Genomic DNA, 25,404 nt, shown 5'->3' with positions numbered 1-25,404 from the left:
CTTGACTCTTCGGTGACCGAGCGAGGTGGCGCAGTGGTTAAACACTGGACTCGCATTCGAGAGGACGACGGTTCAATCCCGCGTCCGGCCATCCTGATTTAGGTTTTCCGTGATTTCCCTAAATCGCTCCAGGCAAATGCCGGGATGTTTCCTTTCAAAGGGCACGGCCGACTTCCTTCCCCGTCCTTCCCTAATCCGATGAGACCGATGACCTTGCTGTCTGGTCTCCTTCCCCAAAACAACCCAACCCAACCCAACTCTTCGGTGAAGGTATGTTCTCGAAACTTCAACAACAGCCCGTACCGAGCTACCGAGCGTCTCTCCTGCAGAGTCTTCCACTGGAGTTTATCTATCATCTCCATAAGAAACACCGCCTCTATCTTTTATTTCAGCCATTCTGTGTGTTGTGAGATCAGGATAGTTTACACTATGCAATGTCCATAGTTAACACCATGCAATGTCCAGCTTTCTGTGAGAAACGTGTTAATTTCGGTTTGGCGCCTGTCACAGACCTCGAAGTCCTGGTGGTAAAACAAAATGGATGGCAGCGTACAAAGTTTTAGTCATACACAGCTTGGATGTGTTACAGCAGAAAAAACAATGTATCAAACTGTTTATGAAAGAACAACACAGGAAACGTCTCTTGCGATCGGTGGTCTGTGGGATGTGGGATGTGGGATGTGGTTCTCCTCCAGTACAGGTGACGTCGATCACTGGCCACCTGCTCCAGTGGACCAGTACCTGTATGTTTAGTACGGTCGCCATCAGCATGCAGGCAGTATTCGTTTTCGATATATCAGAAGAGAGGAGTGCATAATATCTTATCGAGTTCTCTACTGGCTGCCATTAGTAAAGTTTCTATAATTCGTAGTTCTTCTCTGTTGGATGGTACAGAATAACAAGGAGGGAGGGAATATTTGGGTGACAAACATGAATGCTCACTGAGAGACATAAATCTCCTTTGGTCTGCAGTACCCGTACGTAGTTGGGAAACGCATAGCAATGCAGTAGCAAAATCCTCTGCCATCTTCCAGTTCCCATATGATGTGAAGTACTCCTAATTTTCTCGATAAGAAACATCACCATAACTGCTCGTACTATCTTTTCTGCTACCTCATATTGTAGGAGAGAGCTATGCTTGATGCTGGCCTTACACATTGTACATGGTTGGTGGAGCTACAACGACATATTCCCTTTTCCACTGGGCTGTCAAAACACGGTCCTGTCGCATCAACTCAGCTCACCCTGTTTCTCTACAGGACGCAGAGGGCGATAGATATAGCACTCTCTGACTTCCGCTCAGTTCCGACCTAACTGGAACGATCACATGGAGAAAGCTGCAGGGAGGGTGGGTTAGAGACTGAAGAACTGTTATAAGATGCAGAGAGACTGTCTGGAGTTATGGCTGGAGTTATGCTGTCTGGGGTCCTTAGCAGATAGAATCGATAAAGGTGACTCGTTTCGAGATATGAGCGTGCCACGAATATAATTCACCAGTGGCTGTAATCATTAAAAGACATCTCCACAGGATCCAAACAAGCGTGTGGTTGAATACAAATCGCTGACAGAATTTCTACCAGAGAGCATAACACTATAGATCTGAAGAGCCAGAATTTAGGATTTTGTACATTTCTTACAACTTCAATCCAGCATTGCATTTTTAAGCGATTCCTCACATAGTACACCATCTTCTGCATGTGACCATTCCCAATAAACCACCATTCTCCCTCGCCTATAACCCTGTGGATGTATTGCAGTACCTCTGTTACACTGTCTACATGGCATCAGGAGAGAATGCACTATAAATATAGTTTTTTATCATGAAAAATATCTAGCAGCAGAATGAGGGAGTTGCAAATACCGGCTTAATACCACGTTCCTTAGCCGAATCACTTCCTAAATTCGGTAATAAGGATGATTTTATTACGAGCTTACACAGCTGGTGACATGCGCCTGCCCTTTCGGTCTGTAAATACACACCCCTGTAATCACTGTCTGTATCAATGTCGCACTATTTGTGTGGAAGACTTCCTCATTCTAAAGCAATATCACACCTTGATTTAAAAAGAATGTATAGTTTTTAAGATGCATATCATCAGCGACTATTGTGTGTGCCTGCACAATCAAGACGGCTTTTTGTGCAGGGCGAAAGTAATATAATCGTTGTGATTGTGTTTTTAATAGCGTGGTCCTTACGCAAAATGTATGTTGTTGGTGTAGAATTTTTATGCAGTCATCTTCAAATGTCGGTTCTCAATAGTGTCCCTCAAAAAGAAAATCGTCTTCCCTCCAAGGATTCCAATTTGAGCTACCTGGAGAGTGTAATCCGACAGCTGAAAAAAAATTACTCGCCTTACAAAGTAACTCTCATGATCAGCTTAAATTATTAGCTTACCAATTTGATGTTAATGATGTGCCACCTGGTGGGTGGAATCGATGGCTACGATACGACGGATATGATTCTTGGGTTGGAGCGCTAACCAAGGCAGTTTTTTCGTTGCAGCGAAATCTTTTTATGGAAATTTCAGTCTCCCATACACACAGGGAGAGATGACCATCGTAATGAAATCGGATGCAATTACTGAATGTATAAAGTGATACATAGAATAAATGTGATATTCAGTTCTCCGTGCTGTTCCCTTAAGGGACTTCGTATGTGCCGAAGCATTTGGTTACTTTAAGAGAGAGTTCGAAAGTGAGTAGGCATCCTGTGACAGAGGTAGATCTTAGCACTGTGTCTCGAGCCAAATATGAGTTTAATATTTTATTCCTGTGATCTAGGGCATAACAGACATTAAGCTTATTAGAAAATGTGTTTTTACCTGACGAGAGAATACTTTGAAGAAACATGGTCTATGTCATACTGTTACAGAATTTTCACAACAAGATACGATACTTATGCGATGTGAAAATGCGTGCATGCTCCGATTTGATCTGTCTTCGAAAATAACTGGTATAAAAGGGGGAAATCTATATTTTGCGTGAGAAATTCTAGGTGTATGGTCAACAACATCGCGGTCTCAGATTGGGTAAAGTGGATTTTTAAAATTACGGGAGGGCCGCTGGTCTATATATCTTATAAGTTACTTCTCCTCAACGGAAATTAAATTATAAGATCTATAGATCACCGACACCTGAGGTACAGGATTTTCCCGTTACGTCCAATGCTGGGGTGCTATTCCAATGCCGGGGAGCCTCAGCAACAGTGACGATTTAAGAAGGGGAAAATAAGCTGAAGATATGAAGTTTGTGTTGTGGGAGGGCTTTGGACTTGGGTAGATCGTGCAGCAATGTTAGTCATAGTGCTGTCGTGGTGTAATGGCTAGCATTCCTGAAGGACAGCTGGGTTCAAATCCCAGCCGTGCACAAATTTTAATCCATTTCTTCGACTTCCACCAGTATGGCGCGTCTGTGCTGGGGTAAAATTGTTTAGAATTACTGTAAACATCCAAGCCGCTGTTTGACTCGCAGTGTGCTGCGGCTGCCATGAGAAGTCAGTGGCCGGAAGTCACGGATTAGCTCGCCTGTGATGGACGGTTAGGTACAAAGAATGAGGAGACCTGTCTGCAGAGTACCAGGTGAGCGCCGACAGAGGTGGACGTGTGTGTTGCACGAGGAGATTCAAGATGACGGGTGTTTGCACCCGTGTGAATTGATCGGTTGACTGCTTGGTGAGAGTCTCTCTGGCACAGCAGGCGTGTGGATGCCGGAGGACGGGCTGTGCGTGGGTCTCTCGTAACAGGCACCCACGATATGATGCGATGTCCCTGCACGACTGTGGTTTCCGGCAGCTGGTGCATGGTGCAGTTTTTGCAATCGTGCATGCGATGAGTTGGAATTCTTCACCTGATTTATTTTAGTGGAAAAGCTGCGATGGAGGAGGGTACTTGTGTTCTCAAACTTTGACGCATATAAGACCTCAGCTATATTTAGCACTACGATCTATTTAAGTCGGGTGATGGCTCCGGGAATTAGATTAGGAAATGAGACACTTAAAGTAGTAAAGGAGTTTTGCTATCTGGGGAACAAAATAACTGATGATGGTCGAAGTAGAAAGGATATAAAATGTAGACTGGCAATGGCAAGGAAAGCGTTTCTGAAGAAGAAAAATTTGTTGACATCGAGTATAGATTTAAATGTCAGGACGTCGTTTCTGGAAGTATTTGTATGGAGTGTTGCCATGTATGGAAGTGAAACGTGGACGATAAATAGTTTAGACAAGAAGAGAATAGAAGCTTTTGAAATGTGGTGCTAAAGAAGAATGCTGAAGATTATACGGGTAGATCACGTAACTAATGAGGAGGTATTGAATAGAATTGGGGAGAAGAGGAACTTGTGGCACAACTTGGCTAGAAGAAGGGATCGGTTGGTAGGGCATGTTCTGAGACATCGAGGGATCACCAATTTAGTACTGGAGGGCAGCGTGGAGGGTAAAAATCGTAGAGGGAGACCAAGAGATGAATACACTAAGCAGATTCAGAAGGATGTAGGCTGCAGTAGGTACTGGGAGATGAAGAAGGTTGCACAGGATAGAGTAGCATGGAGAGCTGCATCAAACCAGTCTCAGGACTGAAGACCACAACAACAACAACAACGATCTATTTTTGAGGTAAATTTATTTATTCGATTTGCACAATGTTTGCATATGATACTCAAATGCTCAAAATGTTTTTATTACGAAGAAGGATCGTCTTAAGGTGGTGGTGAGTATTTTAAGCGATCTGTTTGACCCCTGTAAATTGTTAAACAATTAATTTGATAGGGTAGTGCAAGCGGACTCTTTCCCTCTGTTTTTGATATCGAAAATGCGTCAGCTCCTCGTTTGCCCCCAGCATTAGCCAATGGTAACACAGTATTCTGAGGAGAGATGAAAACCTATGTCTGTGTGTTTGGAAATGTTGGTTCACACAGACAAACAGGAACTGGCCTCTTGAGAGAGACACAAACAGGAAAGGAAGCCTGGAATTTCCCTATCAACAGAATGTCGTCACTTTGTCCTTCGTTCGTTTGGGAGTTGTGAGACCAAAGGAGGCCGATATCCAGTCCGTGGTTGGTGATATTTAGTATTGCGATCTGTAATTAGGACGTAGGGCAGTTTTAAAACTCGGTGGCGGCGCACACACGATACACACACATGCGAGAGACGCCAAACGGTGGCTGCTGCAATGCACTTGCAGTAATTTCACCACGGGAATCGGGGGTGGGTGGGTGCAGACGTGGCTCTACCCAAGTGGGGGCGCCCTGTCCTCCACAGACTGATTAGATAAATATCCACCATCATAATATTGACACTGATTTGAATTTCGTGTCGTGGGATCCTTCCTCTCCAGCACACTTTTTCCTGCCAGCATTTTTGGGAGGGGGTGACATGGGGGGAGGGGGAGGGGGAGTGGGATGTCTTCTGGTGATGGCACTGAGCACACACATGAAAATTTCCCAACAAGACAAGACAACACCTCCAATCTACAGCAGTGTAATTACATAATTAGGACATGCAGTTGCTGGATGTGGACTTTTCCCACCACATAAAGAGAGCCAACCCTTGAAAATTGAAATTTATAAACAAACAGTACATCCTTTGGTGTGTAATTGAATTTCCTGTCATGACCAGCGCAGACTGGGTCCTTTTCCAGCCAATTTCCAGATGGGGGAGCGGAGGGGGAATGGGAGAGGGTCGGGATGGGAGGTGTGGGAGGATTTCAAAGGAGGGGGAGGGGATGATTCATGTATCGATTTAATTACTTATTCAATTAATTTGATATCAAAAGTGTGCTGGTATCGCTGAGGGAAGTTCCCAGAGGAGTGGGGGAGGTGGAGGGGGAGGGATTTCTCAGAAGGAAGGATTATAGCCAGTCCCCAGGTGGTCATAAATCAACCCTCATGGAGTCATAAACCACTTAGTCGAACAACAGGTTAAAATCAAAAAAGAGTCAAGTTTGCCCCTGAAAGTAATGCTTGGCCCCGAATGTATGAAACATGGTGTGACACTGTCATTGCCTCACTACTGAAATCAAGCGGCAAAATATTTTACTTGTTGAGATAATATTGCTAAATAAAGCACAGTGGTTAAGATCTTAGCAATAGAATTACTAGTAGGGAAGATTCTACTATTAGAAAAGGTGTCTGTATGGTCCAAAAATTGGCAATTGACCCTAAATAACGAAAAGTGTGACGTCTTCCACATAAGTACTAAAAGCAATCTGTTAAACGTCGGTTACACGATAAATCAGTCAAATCTAAAGGCCATAAATTCTACTAAATACCTAGAATTACAATAACAAACAACTTAAATTGGAAGGAACACACAGAAAATGGTATGGGGAAGGCTAACCACAGACTGCGTTTTATTGGTAGGACACTCAGAAAATGTAACAGATCTACTAAAGAGACTGCCTACACTACGCTTGTCCGTCCTCTTTTACAATACTGCTGCGTGGTGTGGGATCTTTACCAGACGGTGTACATCAAAAAAGGTAAAAGAAGGGCAGCAAGTTTTGTATTATCGCGAAATAGGGGAGAGAGAGTCACAGAAATGATACAGGATTTGAGATGATGGACAGCACTGAAACGAAGGCGTTTTTCTCACAAACGGCGTTTTCTCACAAAATTCCAATCACCAACTTTCTCCTCCAAATGTGAAAATAATTTGTTGACGCCGACCTACATAGGGAGAAACGATCATCACGGTAAAATAAGGGAAATCACAGCTCGTACGGAAAGATATAGGTATTCGTTCTTTCCGCGCGTTATACGAGATTGGAATAAAAGAGAATTATGAAGGTGGTTCGATGAACCCTCTGGCAGACACTTAAATGTGATTTGGAGAGTGTCCATGTAGATGTACTGCTCTGCAAATCGTTGACCATAGCATCTGAGATGGTCTGTGGTAGAGGCGTCAGGAGACAACTGCAGACAAATATCCTCTAGCATTCTTTAAATTCCAAGGTTCTAAGTTAAACTCTGAACTGTAAATTCTCAGTCGGACCTCATTTATTGTGCATGATTTCGAGCATCATTAAAAGGTGTTCAAAAGTTTCTCTAACCTATTTTATTCCTTAATTTTAGATAAATAATTTCATACAATGTTTGACCTTTTTCTTTTTCAGATGTTTTTATTTTCAAGTTTTGTCGAGAAAGCAGCTTTTCGTGACATATTTCAGTTTTCCCTCAAATCACTAATTAAATTTTTCTTATTTCTCCAATTACATCCATGTAATTAAACTGTTTTGGCAAAAGAAGACTTCACGCTGATCAATTTGATAGCACCCCATTTGTTCATTTCCCACTCTTCATTTAGCTATGAATACTCAGACAAAACTTCTCAGTCAAACTACTAACTAAGTTTTCTTTATTACCCTGATTACTTTTAAGTAATTAAACCTTTTTCTGCAAAAGCATACCTTACGCTGGTCAGTTTGATGTCTCGTTTCTTGTTCTTCTTGCACTCTCCGTTTGGCTACGAACGTCTGGATAAAAATCCATTGTATGATTCTCAGCGATCGTAGGCCATGAAAACCATGTAGCTCCATCTGAAAAGATCGTAATTCCAGTAACCAGTCACTCCATTAGCAAAGAGATATTTGTAAGTGCACAGATTTCTCTAATTTGTCAGTAACGAGGCTTCCACTATACAGGGTGGTCCCGAATTCATGGTACAAACTTTAATGGTAGGTACAGGACATTGTAACAAGGATTTATTGTATAGGAATGTATAGTCGCAGGTGACGCGGTCAGGCGTAAACAGGGGAAAGAGAAATGGAGTGATCGGTTGGTGTCACTGCCGGTAGAGGGCAGTAGATGAACATGATGTATCGCAGTAGGGACAAGCGCCATTCACAATTGTGCTGCCGTAGACGATGGGTGACTTTACGTATGCAGAAAAAGCAGACATGCATTACATGTACGGCCGTGCAAATGGTAACGCCAGAGCTGCGTTACGAATGTATCGCGCGGAGTATCCTAATCGACGAATGCCGGATCATAGAATTTTTCAACGGTTACATCGTCAACTTTGTGAAACAGGTACGTTCGACGTCAACAGACATGACGCTGGTCGATTAAGAGCTGTACGCACTCCAAGACTGGAAGAACGCATCTTGAACATAGTGGCTGATAGACCCGAGTCAAGCACAAGAACTGTTGCGCGTGACGTACATGTGAGTCATCAGACTGTATGCAGAGTGTTAAATGAAAATCGCTTACACCCCTTCCATTTTCAAAAAGTACAAGCATTGAATCCGGCAGATTATCCTCTTCGCGTGAACTTCTGCCAGTGGTTGTTGCAGCAATGTGCGTTGCAGCCGGATTTCGTAGGTCATGTGCTATTTACAGATGAAGCGACATTTTCACGCGAGGGTGTCTTTAATGCGCACAATTCCCATGTGTGGGCAACAGATAATCCACATGCAACGCGTCCACATGCGTATCAACAACGTTTCGGTATTAATGTGTGGGCTGGTATTGTGAACGACTTTTTGATTGGGCCATACTTACTACCCACGCGACTCTGTGGCGAAAGCTATCTTATTTTTCTGCAAGAAGTGTTACCAGAACTGCTGCAAGATGTTCCGCTCGCCATTCGTAACCGCATGTGGTTTCAGCACGATGGAGCGCCAGCACACTTCAGCACTGCTGTACGGAATTACCTGAATGCCACGTTTGGTGCTAGATGGATTGGGCGTGGTGGACCAGTCCCTTGGCCACCCCGATCTCCTGATTTCTCTTGCCTCGATTACTTTTTATGGGGACATCTTAAGAGTCTTGTTTATGAGACTCCAGTTGACTCAGATGAGGATCTCGTTGCTCGCATATCTGTAGCTGCTGCAGGTGTGCGTGAAATACCAGGCATCTTTGAACGTGTACGCCAATCGCTGCACCGACGCTGTCAAGATGTATCGCTCATGGTGGACGCAATTTTGAACACTTACTGTAAACATGACACTTGTCAACAACGATTTCAATAAAATCTTTCGTTTTCCTTTCGGCCGTTATTTCCCCTGTTTACGCCTCACCGCGTCACCTGGGACTATACATTCCTATACAATATATCCTTGTTACAATGTCCTGCACCTACCATTAAAGTTTGTACCATGAATTCGGGACCACCCTGTATAGCTACAGATTTAATAACTTTATCTGTCTCACTTTTTTAAAAGAAACCTTTCTGCTTCTCCTGTAAAATTTAACAAAATGGAGTTACGAGGCCTTCATTGCCTGCCATTGCTCGGGAGTCTTGTTTCCATTGAGCAGAAACACCCAATGGATGTGCCACCACCTGTATCCGCCTGATTTATCGCCTACTGACTTTTTTTTTTTTGTTGTCTTATGTCAAACAAAAGATTCGTGCAAGAGCGTAAGCAAGCAAGGAAGCTGAAACGCGAATTTAAGATATTGTGTCCTACTATTAGTACTATTGTCCACATTCTCTTCCTTAATATAGGGGAACTGTTTTTGTTGTCAATTACCGTCCTGTATGTTACGACCCGTTGCGAGCTACTGCGCTGGTTGCGCAGAACATCACGACTGGCTGCCTGGCAGTGTGTGGTCCACCTTAGGAACGCAGCAGGTCAGCGATTGTGTGTGGCGTGGATTCTGCGAGTACTGTACGTCCACGCACACGTCACACGATTCCTGCAAAGTACGAGCCGTCGGTCTGTGTGAGTGGAGCTGGGGCCCGATAGCATCGCAGGTGTATCGCGTCGGCTTCAGGTCAGGTAGAGTTCACTATTGTCCTGTGTCACGATTCTGGCCTCGTGCCACACACAGCTATCCCGGTGGGTGAAGGGATGCCTTCAGTTAGTACTACAGTACCACCGTCCCACAGAAGCCCAGGGGAATCATGTCCCCCTCAGCGTAACCCTGTCGCACACCGGCGCGTGTCCCTGTCGCGGTGCACGTTTCCGGCAGCCTGGACGCGGCCGTACATCTCGCGTGACGAGAAACGTACTTCACCCAACCGGGCGACACGTTTCCAATCTCGGTGATCCCTCGCCCGCAGCAAACGTAATTGGTGATGTCGTCGGGTCAACGTCGGACTCGTCCACTACGGAGCCCCACGGTCACGTGTGCGCTCGACAGTTTGCTTGCCCGCCCCGGCGTGGCAGACCTGCCACACACTGTCGCCTATCCTGCTCGAGCTCCACATTCTGTGACGTCCGGCGCCTCGCCGATCTCTCGTGGTTTCATCGTCCTTCAGTCACTTTCCGCAGACTCTCACGACAGTAGCACGTGAACAGCTTCGGAAACGATTCGAAAACGAAACTAGTATCGTGAGCTCTTATCGCATCCCTCGTATATCGTCGGTGTATGTGACCAAACCTGAGACGAGACATAGAGCCTCGCGTTTTTATTCTTTTTATGAATGTCGACTTGCAGCACCTGTAACCACTTGAAAATAACCTACGGTCGAAATTTCAGAAGTGGATATGCAATAACAGGACAGTGTCGAATGTGAAGTCATATAAAAAAAATTGTTTATTCACACACAATATCTAACACACAGTAGATGCAATGAATACATAGACTCAGTCTTCCTAGATTTCCGAAATGCACATGACACTGTGTCACACTGTAAACCTATAGCCGCGATTCATTCAAACAGAGTATCTTCGAGGGTTTGCGAGTGATTTGGTGCATTTTCGTCAAGTAGAATTCATTGGAAGTGCCACCTAGATCAGGTGGTATCGATCTGCAGATTTTAGAATACAGTGTCAACAAAGTTGTGAAACTAGTAATGCGGTTATTCGGCATCATATTACATGAAGACTTAATTCTGCGGAAATATTGCTAGGTTATGTTGCTACCGTGTTTTAAGAAATTTGCTCGAACTGTTAAGGAATTTGTGTTAAGGTTTCTTTAATGAGAACAGTAAGGAAAGTAATAAGAAAAGTGGAAACTAATTTTTGTACCCGAGACAAATAATGTCACTTTGCAACTCGTACATCATGTACACACCATATTTTTACGTTACGACAGATTTTCAAAAAATATGGAGAAAAATCAAAAAGCACTGGGTTAGTTTTCATGGATTTAGAACATGCATATAATAGCATTCGAAGGAAACCGCTAGGAAAGCATTACATACAGCAGATATAGAGGACTGCTTATAAAGATAATACGTGCCAAATAAAAACTACTAATTCATTTTCACTGAAATTTAGAACGAGCAAAGCGCTGTTACAATGTTGCCCCAATGGTATTCAAACCATATATACATATTAGTCTCGGGAAATGGTTCGTAAATGTAAGAGAATGCGGTTAGGATTGCAGAGGGAACAATCTGCACCGTTCATTATTTGCTGACGACCAAGTCATCACAGCACAAGACGAGAAGGACGCAAGTTATATATTAATGAAACATAAAAACTGCAGCTTGCAGATTAATTATCATAAAATAGAATATCTTACTAGTGATATGGATGAAATGCCCACAGAGGAGAAAACATCGAAAATATTAACACATTTTGCTACCTAGAGCCCATTTTATAAAAAGAAACTCACTCAGATTTAGAAATCAGTAAAAGAATTAGTAATGGAATAGGTTACTGGGACACTTAATTCAATCTTATGCAGCAGAAATGTGACGAAAGAACAAGAAGACTCATATTTAAATAGGTATTAGAACATAGTCGAGTATGGAGCAGAGATCTGGACTACTAATCACGCACCTATAAACAAGCTGAAAGTAACGGAAATGGATTTTTGTAGAAGATCAGCAAGGAGTTTAAGAAAATACCATGTACGGAACTCCGAAGTGATGAAGACAGTGGAAATGAGGGATCGAATAAAATTACAGTCTACTGGCTTGTAAAAAGAATGGAGGAAACGACAGTAGCAACACTGAGATGTACATTGAGGCAAGAAGGAGAACAGGTCGAACAATGACTACGTGGTTTCAAAATAGAGATATGCGGCAACGAGGTTTGGTGGAGAAGAGGAGAGTACACAGAATCGAAGTACCTGGAGGAACCTCTCAAGAGACAGTGTTGAGGACCTGTGCAACATTCATTCCAATAAGTCCGAGCGTATTGTTATGTACCAACAGAAATATCTACATAGAGAAAAGTCTCAATAAACAAATAAATAAAACTCAATACAATATAGTGGACAATTCAACAGAAATGAAGAAATATCGGGTGTGTTCATAGAAACACAACAGGAAAAAAATGTTTTCTTTATACATACATGATTTATCATGCAGAATCAGCAGCATTATAACATCGTTAAATGTTGTGTGCACCAAAGTTCCGTCGTTGGACGATTTAGACAGTATTCCCATCCAGTGTAGTGAAGGGTGGGTGTCTTTAAATATGTGTGCCGCAAGATAATGTTCATAATCAAAAAAGAAGAATCCGAAAGTCTGCGATTGCAAAATTACTTGTGAAGATTTGGATCACGTCATATCATTCAGATAAGGTGAAGGTAACGCTACGATCGACACGGAGGTTGGTTTGAACTCAACATAGTTCACAAGGTTCAGTCCCGCAGGAGACGGTGTCTATGCTGTTACCTTCCTCTAATGGCAACTATAGTTTAACATTCACTCTCAACCGCAGTGCGACTCGGCATTTATGAAACTCACAAATATTGCCAGACGTGAAGGAAGAGATACGTGATGCATAGGAATTCTAGGAATAGCCAAGGATCCAACGCAAGACCTCTGCATTCATAGTGTGGCGCTTTATCTGAATACGTGACTAAGAAAAAGAAGCGATATGCTCGTAAAATAGGACAGAGACAGAAAATGAGAAGTGGGAAAGGCGAACGAAAATCTGATTTGTTGGAAGGGTTCTTGGAAAATGCAGTGCATCTGTTCTAGAGCACTGATGCAGCCTTTTGCCGTACTGAACAGGCAGGTATCCGAGAAGAAACAGAACGAAATCGGAGGCGCTCTGATGGGACCGTAACAGATCGATATAGGCCATACGAAAAAGTAGCACAGATGATCGGGAGTATTAAATGGGTACCACTGAGAGAAAAGGAGACATTGTTTTCGCAAAACCCTTTTGGATACATTTACAGTATTAGTACGGGACTTTCTCACCAGTTCCGTTGTGTATCCTGTGTAGGAAAGATGACGATAAGGTAAGAAAGACTAGGGCATGCAGATAGTCCGTCACTCACTATGCAAATGGAGTAACACGGAAAGTCGACGATGTTGGTACTAAGTACCCTCCACCACGGTCTGTACTGACGCCTGTAAAATACACATCGATGAGTTGAGTGCAAAGGAGAGGCTTCACTGGTATTACGAGCACGAACCTCGACTGCTGGCCAGTGTAAATAAGTTGTGTAGTGCTCTGTGACTCTTTTTACACTATTTGCCACTGTAGTACATATGAAGCACACCATGGAATCTATTTTGTTCATAATTTAGTTTTCAACAGGTTCTATGGTTAAATTGAATGTAAAAGCACATGGTAAGGTCTATGAAACCGTCAATTCATTATTCCATAGATTGTCTTCAGCTCACAATTTCTAGTCTTTCAAAATTACAATGGCTTCAGGACTCCAGCATACGGTATCTGGTCTTTAGAGTCAATAATGATTCGCCTCCGTGGCTGAGCAGTCAGTGTGTGTGACTATCATGTGGAGGACCTGGGTTCAGTTTCCAGTTTACAGGGATTTTTTCCTCGGCGGAGGAACTGAACGGGTACGTGAGGCCAACTGAGGAGCTGCTGGAGCGGGAAGTAGCTCCGAGGTCTGGAAACTGACAACGGCCCACGGATCGGCGTGCTGAGCACACGCCTGTCCGTACCGCACCTGAATGACGCTACTGGCAGAGGACGACACGGCGGCCGGTCGGCACGCAGTGGCCACCAGTGCCGGAATGCGGAACTGACGCTGATAATTTGATAATATCTTCAGATCTCTCGCATACAGTTTCTGGGGCCAGACGTAGTTATCATTTCTTCACTCCTCCAGCAAACAATCTACAATCTGTCAATGTGATAGCGTCTTCATTCCTCCAGCATACGATTTCTGGTTTTTCAAGGTATAATGTCTTCAGTCACAAGGTTAGGAGAGGTCGAGACACGACAGCTGAAGAATCTGTCTTCCCTAGGCTGTAAAATCGCTGGGTTTGAATATTATCCAGCCTTTGTAGGCAACATTATGACAACCACCCTCATCCAGAATCAAAATATCGGTAACATTTCTTAAAGAGGAATGTTATAAACTGCCACAGACCGCTGTAACATACAAAAGTAAATACTTTTACAGTTACACTATTTACCGGCATCAGTTACAACTTAAATTGCTGGATTCCTGTATGTGGGAAAAATTAAAATCCACAAGAAAAGAAACGAATTGTAACAAAGTGACACCTGAAGCTCCAGCAGCTCAGCATCTGTCACAGGCTGAAGTCTGTGGACTTAATTATAACGTGAGCAAGTCCACAGTGTTCACGTGACAAAGGCTGCGGTAGCTCAGACACTCAGAGGAAACATTTCCCAGTCTATGGCCCGCATACCGGCCTCTCTGCCAGATCCCAGGAGCATTCTCTGGACACCATTGGATACCCTGGTGTCCCAGTTGTTGCTCCGTCTTCCAATATGCAACCCCTGACCGGTTCACCATCATTTGAGAATGAGCGGCAGACAATGGTGTGTGTGTGTGTGTGTCACTGGGCAGAAGGCGCAAGACTGAAAGGACCGCACACCGTGCTCCTTACGCCTTAGCGAGGGGTGTGAGGAGCTATCCAGTGTTCACAATATCACTGCACCAGCACTGAATGTCGCTCCTGTTGGCCCAATGGCCGATTTTCCTGCCCAGTCTGGACAAGTTCAGAGAGCAGGTATTTTAGTCACTGGGAATTCCAACGTTAATTGGGTAATGATGCCCCCGAGTGAAGCAGCATGCAGTGCGGGAAAGAACGGCTGTGTGCACTCGATATGTTTGCCGGGGGGGGGGGGGGGGGGGGGGGGGTCTCGCCAGCGACATGGAGGACACTCTGCTCTCTACCAGCAGTTGCTGAGCACACTGGGTGCAAGCGGCTGTAAATTCACTGAGCTGACAAAACTCGTGGAACAGCGGTAAGCTCATATACAGATGGTGGATGTATTGCGCACACAACATATAAAAGAATAGCGCACTGGTGCAGCTGTCGTTTGTACTGAGGTGATTCACATGAAAAGTTGCCGACGTGATTATGGCTGGACGACAGGAAACAACAGATTTAGAACGCGGAGTGGTAGTTGGAGCTAAACGCATTGGACATTCCATTTCGGAAATCGTTAGGGAATTTAATATTCCGAGATCCACTTTGCCGAGAACACCAAACTTTAAGCATTACCTCTCACCACAGACAACGCAGAGGCATGTGGCCTTCACTTAACGCCTTAAAGTAGTGGCATTTGCGTAGGGCTGTCAGTGCTAACAGACAGGCAACATTGCATGAAAGAACCACAGAAATCAATGTGGGGTGTACGACGCAGCGCTATGACTACGGACGACCGATGCGAGTGCCTTTGCTAACACCACGACATCGCCTGCAGGTTCTCTCCTGGACTCGTGGCGATATCTGTTGGACCCTGGACGACCGAAAAACCGTGGCCCGTTCAGACGAGTCCCAATTTCAATTGGTAAGAGACGATGGCATGGTTCGATGTTCAGCAGATCCCAGTTCTAAAAGATGATGGTAGGGTTCGAGAGTGCCGCAGACCCCATGTCCCATGTCCACGTGTTTTTACATGGAATGGACTGCGTCCTCTGGCTCCGCTGAACCAATCATTGGCTCGAAATTGTTACATTCGGCTACTCGGAGATCATTTTCAGCCATTCATGGACTTCATGTCCCCAAACAGGTATTTTTGTTAACAACAGAGTCACCTAATTGTTCGCGATTGCTTTGAAGAAGATTCTGGACAATTCGAGCAAATGATTTAGCCACCCAGACATGGATCCCGTCGAACAATTGTGGGACGTAACAGAGAGTCTCGTCCCTCTGGATTGGAGGTCTAAACCAAATTCTCAGACTTCTCTGCGTCGGTATGGTATGCGAATTTCTCGACTTTTGCTATCAGGTGAAGAGCTATAGGATTCCCCTTAATAGGCAGAAAGTTGCTCCTAGGGTAGCGTAGTATGTGTCGCATGCTGTAGGGGTTGTTAGGGAACCCCCCATCCCTTGGGATCAGAGACGCACTGCCTGCCAAATTGAAGTTAGATCTTTCACAATGATATAAGAGAATGCTCGTCTTTGCAGATCAGATATTGAAAAAGTTTAAATCATATTAGTAAACAGCAGGAGTATGAAGGAAAGATCCCAGAATTAGTATCACTTATTGAATGTTATAATGCTCAGATAGTATTAAGAACAGAAAGTTGATTGAAACAAGAAATGGACAGCAATGAAACCCTACGTTCATACTGGACTATTTATGGTAACAACACGTTAGTCACCAATGCTGGATGCGTATTTATTGCGGCAGAGATTTCGATAACATCTAGTGAGGTTAGCACAAATATTCAATGTATTAATCTGGATGGAGTTAAGTATCAAAGGTCGGTTAAAAATGTTAATCGGACGCTTTTATAGACCGCCAGGGTCAGGAGCTGTAGTGATAGAGCGCTTCATACACAACTTGCAGACTATCGTTAGTAATCTTCCTCCTCATATCGCTGTAGGCAGGGGACGACTTCAACTTGCCACGTGTAGACTGCGAGTCTCGTGCTATCAATACAGGTGTCGGAGACAAGGATATAAGACATTGTTCTCTATATCTTTTACAAAAATTACTTCGAGCTGACCTTGTAGTAACAAACAGACCTGAACTTATAGAATCAGTTACCGTAGAGGAATTATCAGTGATAATAAGGCTGTGATAGCAACTATGTGCACGAGATTTACACGGAATGTTAAGAAACATAGTAAATTATTTTTGCTTAGCATGAGTGATAGGATACATATTTCAAAGTATCTGCGTAGGCAGCATCAAATATGCAGTGCTGAGGACGAAGATATGGAGTACAAATAGGAAACATTCAAAAACATCGTTTAGTGTGCCATAAAACAAGGTCTTAAGGGATGGGAAAGACCCACCGTCGCTCAATAGCCATCTTAGATAACTGTTAAATAAACAAAGACAGCTTCATCATAGATTCAAGACAAGTAAAAACCTAGCTGACAAACGAAAGCGGAACGAAGCGAATATGAGCGTAAGGAGAGCAGAGAGAGAAGCGTTCAATAATTGAAGTACAGTTTCGTCAACAGATCTGAGTAAAAACCGTGAGAGATTTTGGCCTCACATAACATCAGTAAGCGGTTCGAAATTCTCTCTTCATTGACTCAACGACCATACGGAGAGAAGACCAAAATACTGAACTCGGTCTTCCGAAATTGTTTCAGCGAAGAAAATCGTAGCACGATTACTACTTTCAATAATTGTACGAACGTCGAAATGGCAGTTATTGAGAGCACCGATCGCGGAATAGTAATGCAACTACAATCGCTTAGCAGTGGAAAGGCATTGGGACCAGATGAGATACCCATAAGATGCTACAAAGATAATGCGAAAGAACTTGCTTCCTTTCTAGCACCAGTTTGTCGTAAATCGCTGGAACAACGGAGGGCACCTGACGACTGGGAAAAGGCGCAGGTCACTCCCGTCGTCTGCCGTAGGACAGGTGCGGACAGTTACAGGCCTGTATCGTTGACGTCAGTCTGTTGTAGAATTATGGAACACGTCGTGTGTCCAAGGATTATGACGTTTTTGGAGAACGAAAATCTCCTCTATAAAAATCAAAGTGGACTCTGCAAACAGAGATCCAGCGAAACTCGGCTCGCTCTATTCCTCCATGAAATCCACAGCGCTGTAGACAAGGGCTCTCAGGTGTTCCTCGACTTCAGGAAGGCATTGGACACCGTCCCGCAATGCCGATTAGTGAAAAAAAAAACACGAACTTACCCAGTATCGGACCAGATTTGAGACTGGATACAAGACTTCCTTACAGATAAAACTCAACACGTCGCTCTTAACGGAACAAAATCGACAGATATAAAGGTAATTTCCGGAGTTCCCCAAGGAAGTGTGTTTGGACGGTTACTGTTGACAATGTACATAAATGTTCTAGCAGTAACCGTCGAAAGCTCCTTTGGTGCGGTTGTCTATAAAAAAGTAGAAACCTCAGAAGACAGCATCGATTTGTAGAGCGATCGGTATAAGATTGGTGAACTTTGCAAGCTTTGGCTGTTGACCCTGAACGTAAATAAATGTAACATACTGCACATTCATGGGAAAAGGAATCCACTACTGTACAGCTACACTATTGAAGACAAATTGCTGGAGACCCCATCGTAACACACCTAGGAGTAACTAGAAGCAGCCGGCCGGAGTGGTCGTGCGGTGCTAGGCGCTACTCTGGAACCGCGCGACGGCTACGGTCGCAGGTTCGAATCCCGCCTCGGGCATGGATGTGTGTGATGTCCTTAGGTTAGTTAGGTTTAAGTAGTTCTAAGTTCTAGGGAACTGATGACCTCAGAAGTTAAGTCCCATGGTGCTCAGAGACATTTGAACCACTTTTTTTTAAAACTAGAAGCACAACGGCCTTACGAGGAATGACCACATAAAACAAATAGTCGGAAAAGGAGATGCCAGACTAAGATTGATAGGAAGAATCTTCAGGAAATGTAACACACCCACGAAGGACGTGGCTTACAGGCCGCTTGTTTGACCAATTCGTAAGTACTGTTCATCAGTCTTGGCTCCATACCAGGTGGAATTGATAGAAAAGATAAGATCCAACGAAGAACGGAAGAGTGGCGGACTTCGCCATTGGATCGCTTCAGACGGCGCTAGAGCGTTACAGAGACGCTCATTAAATGCCAGCGGCAGGCGCTCCAAGAAAGGTGTGTTGTGCTTCTCGGAAAGGTTTATACTGAAATTTCGAGAGAGTCCTTCCTGAGAAAATTCGGGCAACTGTTGCTTCCTGCCACAGACATACGGAGAAATGACCACGGCGAGAAAATTGAGAAGTTACAGTTAATAAAGAGTATACAAACATCATCATTTCATCCTCACCGACACGCCAGACGCCGAAGGGCGTCACCTCAAAAGATTTGCAACAGGCGGTCAGGTCTACCCGCCGGAAGGCCCTCGCCACATTTCATTTCATTTGCAGAATACTTGGAAAATGCAACAGCTCTATTAGAGAGACTGCTTACACTACGCCTGTCCGTTCTCCTCTGGAGTACTGATGTGCGGTGTGGGTGCCACGTCAGATAGGATTGACGGAAGACGTCGAAAAAGTTCAAAGATGGGCAGCTCGTTTTGTATTATCGCGATGTAGAGGAGACAGTACCACGGATATGATACGCGAATTGGGGTGGCAGTCGTTAAAACAAGGCGATTTTTTTTTTTTTTTTTTTTTTTTTTTTGCGGCAAGATCTCCTCATTAGATTTCAGTCACCACCTTTCTCCTCATAGTGTGAAAATATTTTGTCGGCGCTCACATAGGGAGGAATGATCATCATAATAAAGGAACAGGAATCGGAGATCGCACAGAAAGATTTAACAGTTCGTTTCCGTGCTGTGTTCGACAGTGTGATAGTACAGAAATAGCTCGAAGGTGGTTCTATGAACCCTCTGCCACGTACGTAATTGTAAATTGCAGAGTAATCATGGAGAAGTAGAGCCACTAAGTCTGTTTGCAATCGTAATTTTAACTGACTTCTTGCTCATTAAACTGAGTCACCAATTAAAACACTAATTACAGACCTACAGCGTCTGAAAGCGGGACAGCAGAGTGGGCACGGATCCCGCCACGCCCGCTGCAGACTGCAGCTCGGAGTTTTTATTCGCTTCAGGATTCTCGTACAACATAGATAACCATCAGTTTTCTGGAATATGTCGCCTTTAAAATTTAGTTCTTGTAGCACGACACGTCTCGAAACTGATCAACTCATATATACAAAAAAAAATGGGAATTTTAGAGTCTTGCATCCCGCCCCCTCGATAAATTTCTGCGGATGCCCACGTAAACGCCTTCAGTCTTAAAATCAGAAGTTAACCACTGCCTAAATGTTGTTATCGCTGTGGTCTTCAGTCCAAAGACTGGTTTGATGCTGTGCAAGCCCCTTCGCCTCCGAGTAACTACTGTGGTGACCTACATCCTTCTGAATCTGCTTACTGTATTCATCTCCTGCTCTCCCTCTACGATTTTCACCCCCCCCCCCCCCTCCCATGCTTCCCTCCAGTACTAAATTGATGATACCTTGATTTCTCAGAATGTGTCGTACCAACCGATCCCTTCTTCTAGTTGCCGGTCGCTGTGGCCGAGCGGTCTGGAACCGCACGCCCGCTACGGTCGCTGGTTCGAATCCTGCTTTGGTCATGGATGTGTGTGATGTCCTTAGGTTAGTTAGGTTTAAGTAGTTCTAAGTTCTAGGGGACTGATGACCTCCGATGTTAAGTCTCGTAGTGCTCAGAGCCATTTGACAGGGAAATTTTCGGTTTGTACTCGTAACGCATTTGAATAATAGTGAACACGTGTATATCGCTAAATTACGAGAAACGCTATTGGGGCAGTCAGTCATGCAATGGAATTGTCCTTAGTGGACTGCAGACCGTATTGTTTCGCAGTAATTCTTCCTACTTATTTTCTAAGTTCGAGAACAATGAGCATTTGTCGGCCGAAGTGGCCGTGCGGTTAAAGGCGCTGCAGTCTGGAACCGTAAGACCGCTACGGTCGCAGGTTCGAATCCTGCCTCGGGCATGGATGTTTGTGATGTCCTTAGGTTAGTTAGGTTTAACTAGTTCTAAGTTCTAGGGGACTAATGACCTCAGCAGTTGAGTCCCATAGTGCTCAGAGCCATTTGAACCAATGAGCATTTCTAGCATTTCAGTGATTTGCAATACCTTACGTAGAATTGTTTAAACTGAAATTGAGTTGGATAGGAGACTGTCACCTTTCGCAGCTGACGCACATCTTCTCATGACCGTACGTCCCACTAATAGCTTAACGATACCACAGATGCTGCGATTTAACCGATCTCGCTGTGGGGATGTTATGCGATGTTTTCGGAATCCGTGCTTGCTGGAACGGAGGAAGGTATTCTGTTGGATGTAACTCATTACGATTGACTTCAGAATGTATTCCAATGCCGGCCGCGGTGGCCGAGCGGTTCTAGGCGCTTCAGTCCGGAACTGCGCGACTGCTGCGGTCGCAGGTTCGAATCCTGCCTCGGGCACGGATGTGTGTGATGTCCTTAGGTTAGTTAGTTTTACGTAGTTCTAAGTTCTAGGGGAGTGATGACCTCACATGTTGAGTCCCATACAGCTCAGAGCCATTTGAACCATTTGTATTCCAACATTCGACAACGGATGGATGTGAAAGGTATTGGACCATAGCTTCGTGGATGACGTCCGTTATCATTCTTGCACACAGGTGTGATCTGTTCTTTCTTCTAACTTCTGGGCAAATATTTTTACTGGAGGGATCCATAGTGTGGAGGTTACAAGAGTGGCTAAGTCATGTGAAAATGCTGTAAACAATCTGATAGGGACTCCATCGGGCATTGTTCAGTTTTAACGATGCAGCTGCTTCTCAACAGTCCTGACACTAAATCCATAACCTCGGCAGCTGGCTGGAGCACGAGGGTCGCACGGCCGAGCTCAGACTCGCTGCTCGGCCGTTGCGCTCCGGAGGGCGCCGACAAGACGGGCCCAGCACGGCGGCGGCGGCTTTTCCAGAGGCGCAGTTCTCGCACCACTTTCACTCGAGGATTCCGACTCGGTCCGATTGGACTGGGAGCAAGGGGAACTTCAAACAGGTGTATCCAGTCGACTGTGGGTACTAAAAGTCTTCAGAAATTACCGTATTTTATATGCGCCACGTTGGCGTCAGAAATGCAGAGACGAAGAAAATGTTTTCGCTATTCGTGCCGTAGAACTAACTATCAGCTTTTAATTTACTACTAATTCTATTTACAACACAGTTTGTAGAAGGTATTCGCACGTTATACCGAATGTTCTTCCAAAACAATATCATTCTACGAGACGTAGTACAGGAAATACGACGTCTGAGACACTGTGCTGCGTGAAAAACTGGCGCATCATGCACGCTGTTTTAATTTTTTACTTCTTTACTACAATATGTACTCGCAACACATTTCGCACACAGTATTCACCTACACCACTGATTGTACATGCAAAATTATATCATTCTGCGACACACAGTCCGAGACACACTAGGTCATAAACATTCAGCTGCTCGAAAATGAAACTGCAGAGCGTAATTCGCGAAAGATACAGACGATATATGTCAACAAATATGCGCGAAATGTGTTGAATACATGTGAAATGTGTGTACGCGGACAAGCCGTGGGTAAATAGCTCTTCCTAAATCCCTGGATCGATTTCAACCAAACGTGGTACACGTATTACTAACTATCTGAAGAAGAAATGCTGTGGGGTTAAGAACAAGTAGCCTCCTACTGTGGTGGGGTGATAACGTGGGGAGATAAGGACGGAGGAGAAGATGGACAGACAGATAAACAGAGGTACAGGGGATGGAGAAATGAACAGAAAGCGAAGAGCAGGAGAAGGGTAGAGCGGAGGTTGGAGGGGAGACAGACAGGAAAGGAAGAGGAAATGGACAGAGAGAGGGGGAGGAAAAGTTTGACAGAGAGGGGCGGGACACTGAGAGATGGAGGAGGACACAGATGAACAGGCGGAGAGGAGGAGATGCACAGAGGGGGAAGCAGCAGAAGGAGGAGGGGGGGGGGGGGAGAAAGTGATAGACAGAGAGAGGACGACTTATAGAAGACTGGAATAAATACATATCCGAGTAACGCCGGGTACTCAGCCACTTGAGAATAAAACTGGTTTTGTTTGCCAGAAAATATGCCGATTTTGTTTTGTAAGAGGACAAAGCAGTAAAACAACATAAAAGCTGTCCTCATCATGGGGGTCGTTCTACACACATATAATTGAACTTTTCGAACAACTTTTTAAACAATACCAACATTAGGATTAATAAATTACGTTTTTAAATATTACAGTAACGAAACTATATGTCGCTTTAGCGACTAGGCATGCGTACGGAGATTTCTAGTTCCAGTTGCCATTGGCAGCATTGCATCTTCGCCGTCAGTCTCAAGTGGTGGCATTCCTGTACCTCCACTGAGTCACAGACCACCGTCCGCAGCTCGTGGTCGTGCGGTAGCGTTCTCGCTTCCCACGCCCGGGTTCCCGGGTTCGATTCCCGGCGGGGTCAGGGATTTTCTCTGCCTCGTGATGACTGGGTGTTGTGTGATGTCTTTAGGTTAGTTAGGTTTAAGTAGTTCTAAGTTCTAGGGGACTGATGACCATAGATGTTGAGTCCCATAGTGCTCAGAGCCATTCACAGACCACCGCTCTCCATGTAAAACATTTCGTGATGCCAAACGTAACAGAATTCCTTAGAGAAAATGCTGTCCCCTGTACAGCGCGACCGCTTTCGCTGCCACCTGTTCCTATCCCTTCGCTACGCTACTCAAATTTGGGGCCACACGAGCAGAATGTTTCCACGCTCTACGGCGAGACTGCTCGCGAGTTCTGTAGCGACGTGGCTACCTGCAGAATGGAATGCGACAGCCAAATATCGAGTCGTCTACTGTGCCTCTAAGAAAATTGTTTTATGTATACGAAGCAAAACTTTTACTTTTTGTGTAAAAAAAAATAAAAGCAGTGTTTAGGGAATCACGTCCTCCGCGAAGTATTCTTTCTGATTCCATTTTGAGATAGCAAAAAAAAAAAAAAAAAAAAAAAAAAAAAAAAAAATAAAAAAAAAAAAAAAATGGTTCAAATGGCTCTAAGCACTATGGGACTTAACTTCTGAGGTCATCACTCCCCTAGAACTTAGAACTACTTAAACCTAACTAATCTAAGGACATCACACACATCCATGCCCGAGGCAGGATTCGAACCTGCGACCGTAGCGGTCGCGCGGTTCCAGGCTTGAGATAGCAACTCGATAGTAAAATTTTTACAAGCCCACATTTCTGCTTGAGAGGGAACTGGCTTTTTCCATTATTGCTTATAGTTATTACGATGCTTCAAAATTAAGTAACCCACGATAAATAATCGACAAGTTCATTCTGAAAAAGGTAGTCGCTGGCCACTTTATGCTGCGCTTAAGGTTATACATTGCTGCCTACGAAATATAGCTGACACATCGAAATTGTTTTTAAATCTGCAAGAAGATCCATATCTATTTCCATTCTCGAGTAAGTTTTGTTGGTTAACCTTGACGAACTAGGGTGCGCTCAGTTGATCCTACGGCCACACACAGTGCGAACTTGTGGCTCGTGTTTCTCCTTTTTATGTGGCTTACGTCGTCAGTTGCAGTCACTTTAAAACATTTTTAGACAGTCACCAAAGTTAGCTACTTACTACTTACTGCATGCGCCTTTCTTCCTTGTCTGCAGGAACTGTTTCGTTCACGAAACATTCAGTAAGTGCTTTTATTAACATATGGTCAAATAAATGACGTTCGTTTAAGCGAGTAATGGCAATGAAATTGGATTTTGTTATTGATACAACTAAAGCGTGCTCTGTGTTCTGCATGATTATTTAAACGGAAGAAATAGTCACCAACTTGAAGCCACGGCTATTGTGAAAGCATCTGAGTTTCCCACAAACTTGGATGAAAGATGAAGAAATGTGTCGACAATAAGAAACAGAAATGTAATGACAAATTAGTTAGTAGCTGACGCTGGTAAAGTGCCTTGGCAGAATATCAAAACTGAGATATTACATGAAGCAGAATATGAGTTGTCATATGCAATCTCCTCTGTATATACAATTTGTTAATCTGATTGTTCTATCCTGTTATTATCGGTAGCTGTACTTGTAAAATCGCCTGATACATAACAAAACAAACTAATCTGCCGATTCTTCACGACACAATTGTGGAACAGCATCCCTACCCCCATGAACCATGGACCTTGCCGTTGGTGAGCAGGCTTGCGTGCCTCAGCGATACAGATGGCCGTACCGTAGGTGCAACCACAACGGAGGGGTATCTGTTGAGAGGCCAGACAAACGTATGGTTCCTGAAGAGGGGCAGCAGCCTTTTCAGTAGTTGCAAGGGCAACAGTCTGGATGATTGACTGATCTGGCCTTGTAACATTAACCAAAACGGCCTTGCAGTGATGGTACTGCGAACGGCTGAAAGCGAGGGGAAACTACAGCCGTAATTTTTCCCGAGGGCATGCAGCTTTACTGTATGGTTAAATGATGATGGCGTCCTCTTGGGTAAAATATTCCGGAGGTAAAATAGTCCCCCATTCGGATCTCCGGGCAGGGACTACTCAAGAGGACGTCGTTATCAGGAGAGAGAAAACTGGCGTTCTACGGATCGGAGCGTGGAATGTCAGATCCCTTAATCGGGCAGGTAGGTTAGAGAGTTTAAAAAGGGAAATGAATA

The 25,404-nt window shown here is 44.3% G+C and overlaps 1 protein-coding gene across 1 annotated transcript in view; it reads right to left on the bottom strand.

Moving 5' to 3' along the window:
- LOC124718785 overlaps positions 1–25,404 on the bottom strand; it is a 213,145-nt gene that overhangs the window by 112,194 nt on the left and 75,547 nt on the right. The window contains exon 3 of the mRNA XM_047244393.1: positions 7,401–7,529. Coding sequence (XP_047100349.1) covers positions 7,401–7,529 — 129 coding nt within the window. The remainder of the gene's footprint in view (positions 1–7,400; positions 7,530–25,404) is intronic.

Source organism: Schistocerca piceifrons, chromosome 10 (genome assembly GCF_021461385.2).
Source record: "Schistocerca piceifrons isolate TAMUIC-IGC-003096 chromosome 10, iqSchPice1.1, whole genome shotgun sequence".
NCBI classification, from domain to species: domain Eukaryota; kingdom Metazoa; phylum Arthropoda; class Insecta; order Orthoptera; family Acrididae; genus Schistocerca; species Schistocerca piceifrons.
This window is presented reverse-complemented; position numbering and strand designations above follow the sequence as displayed.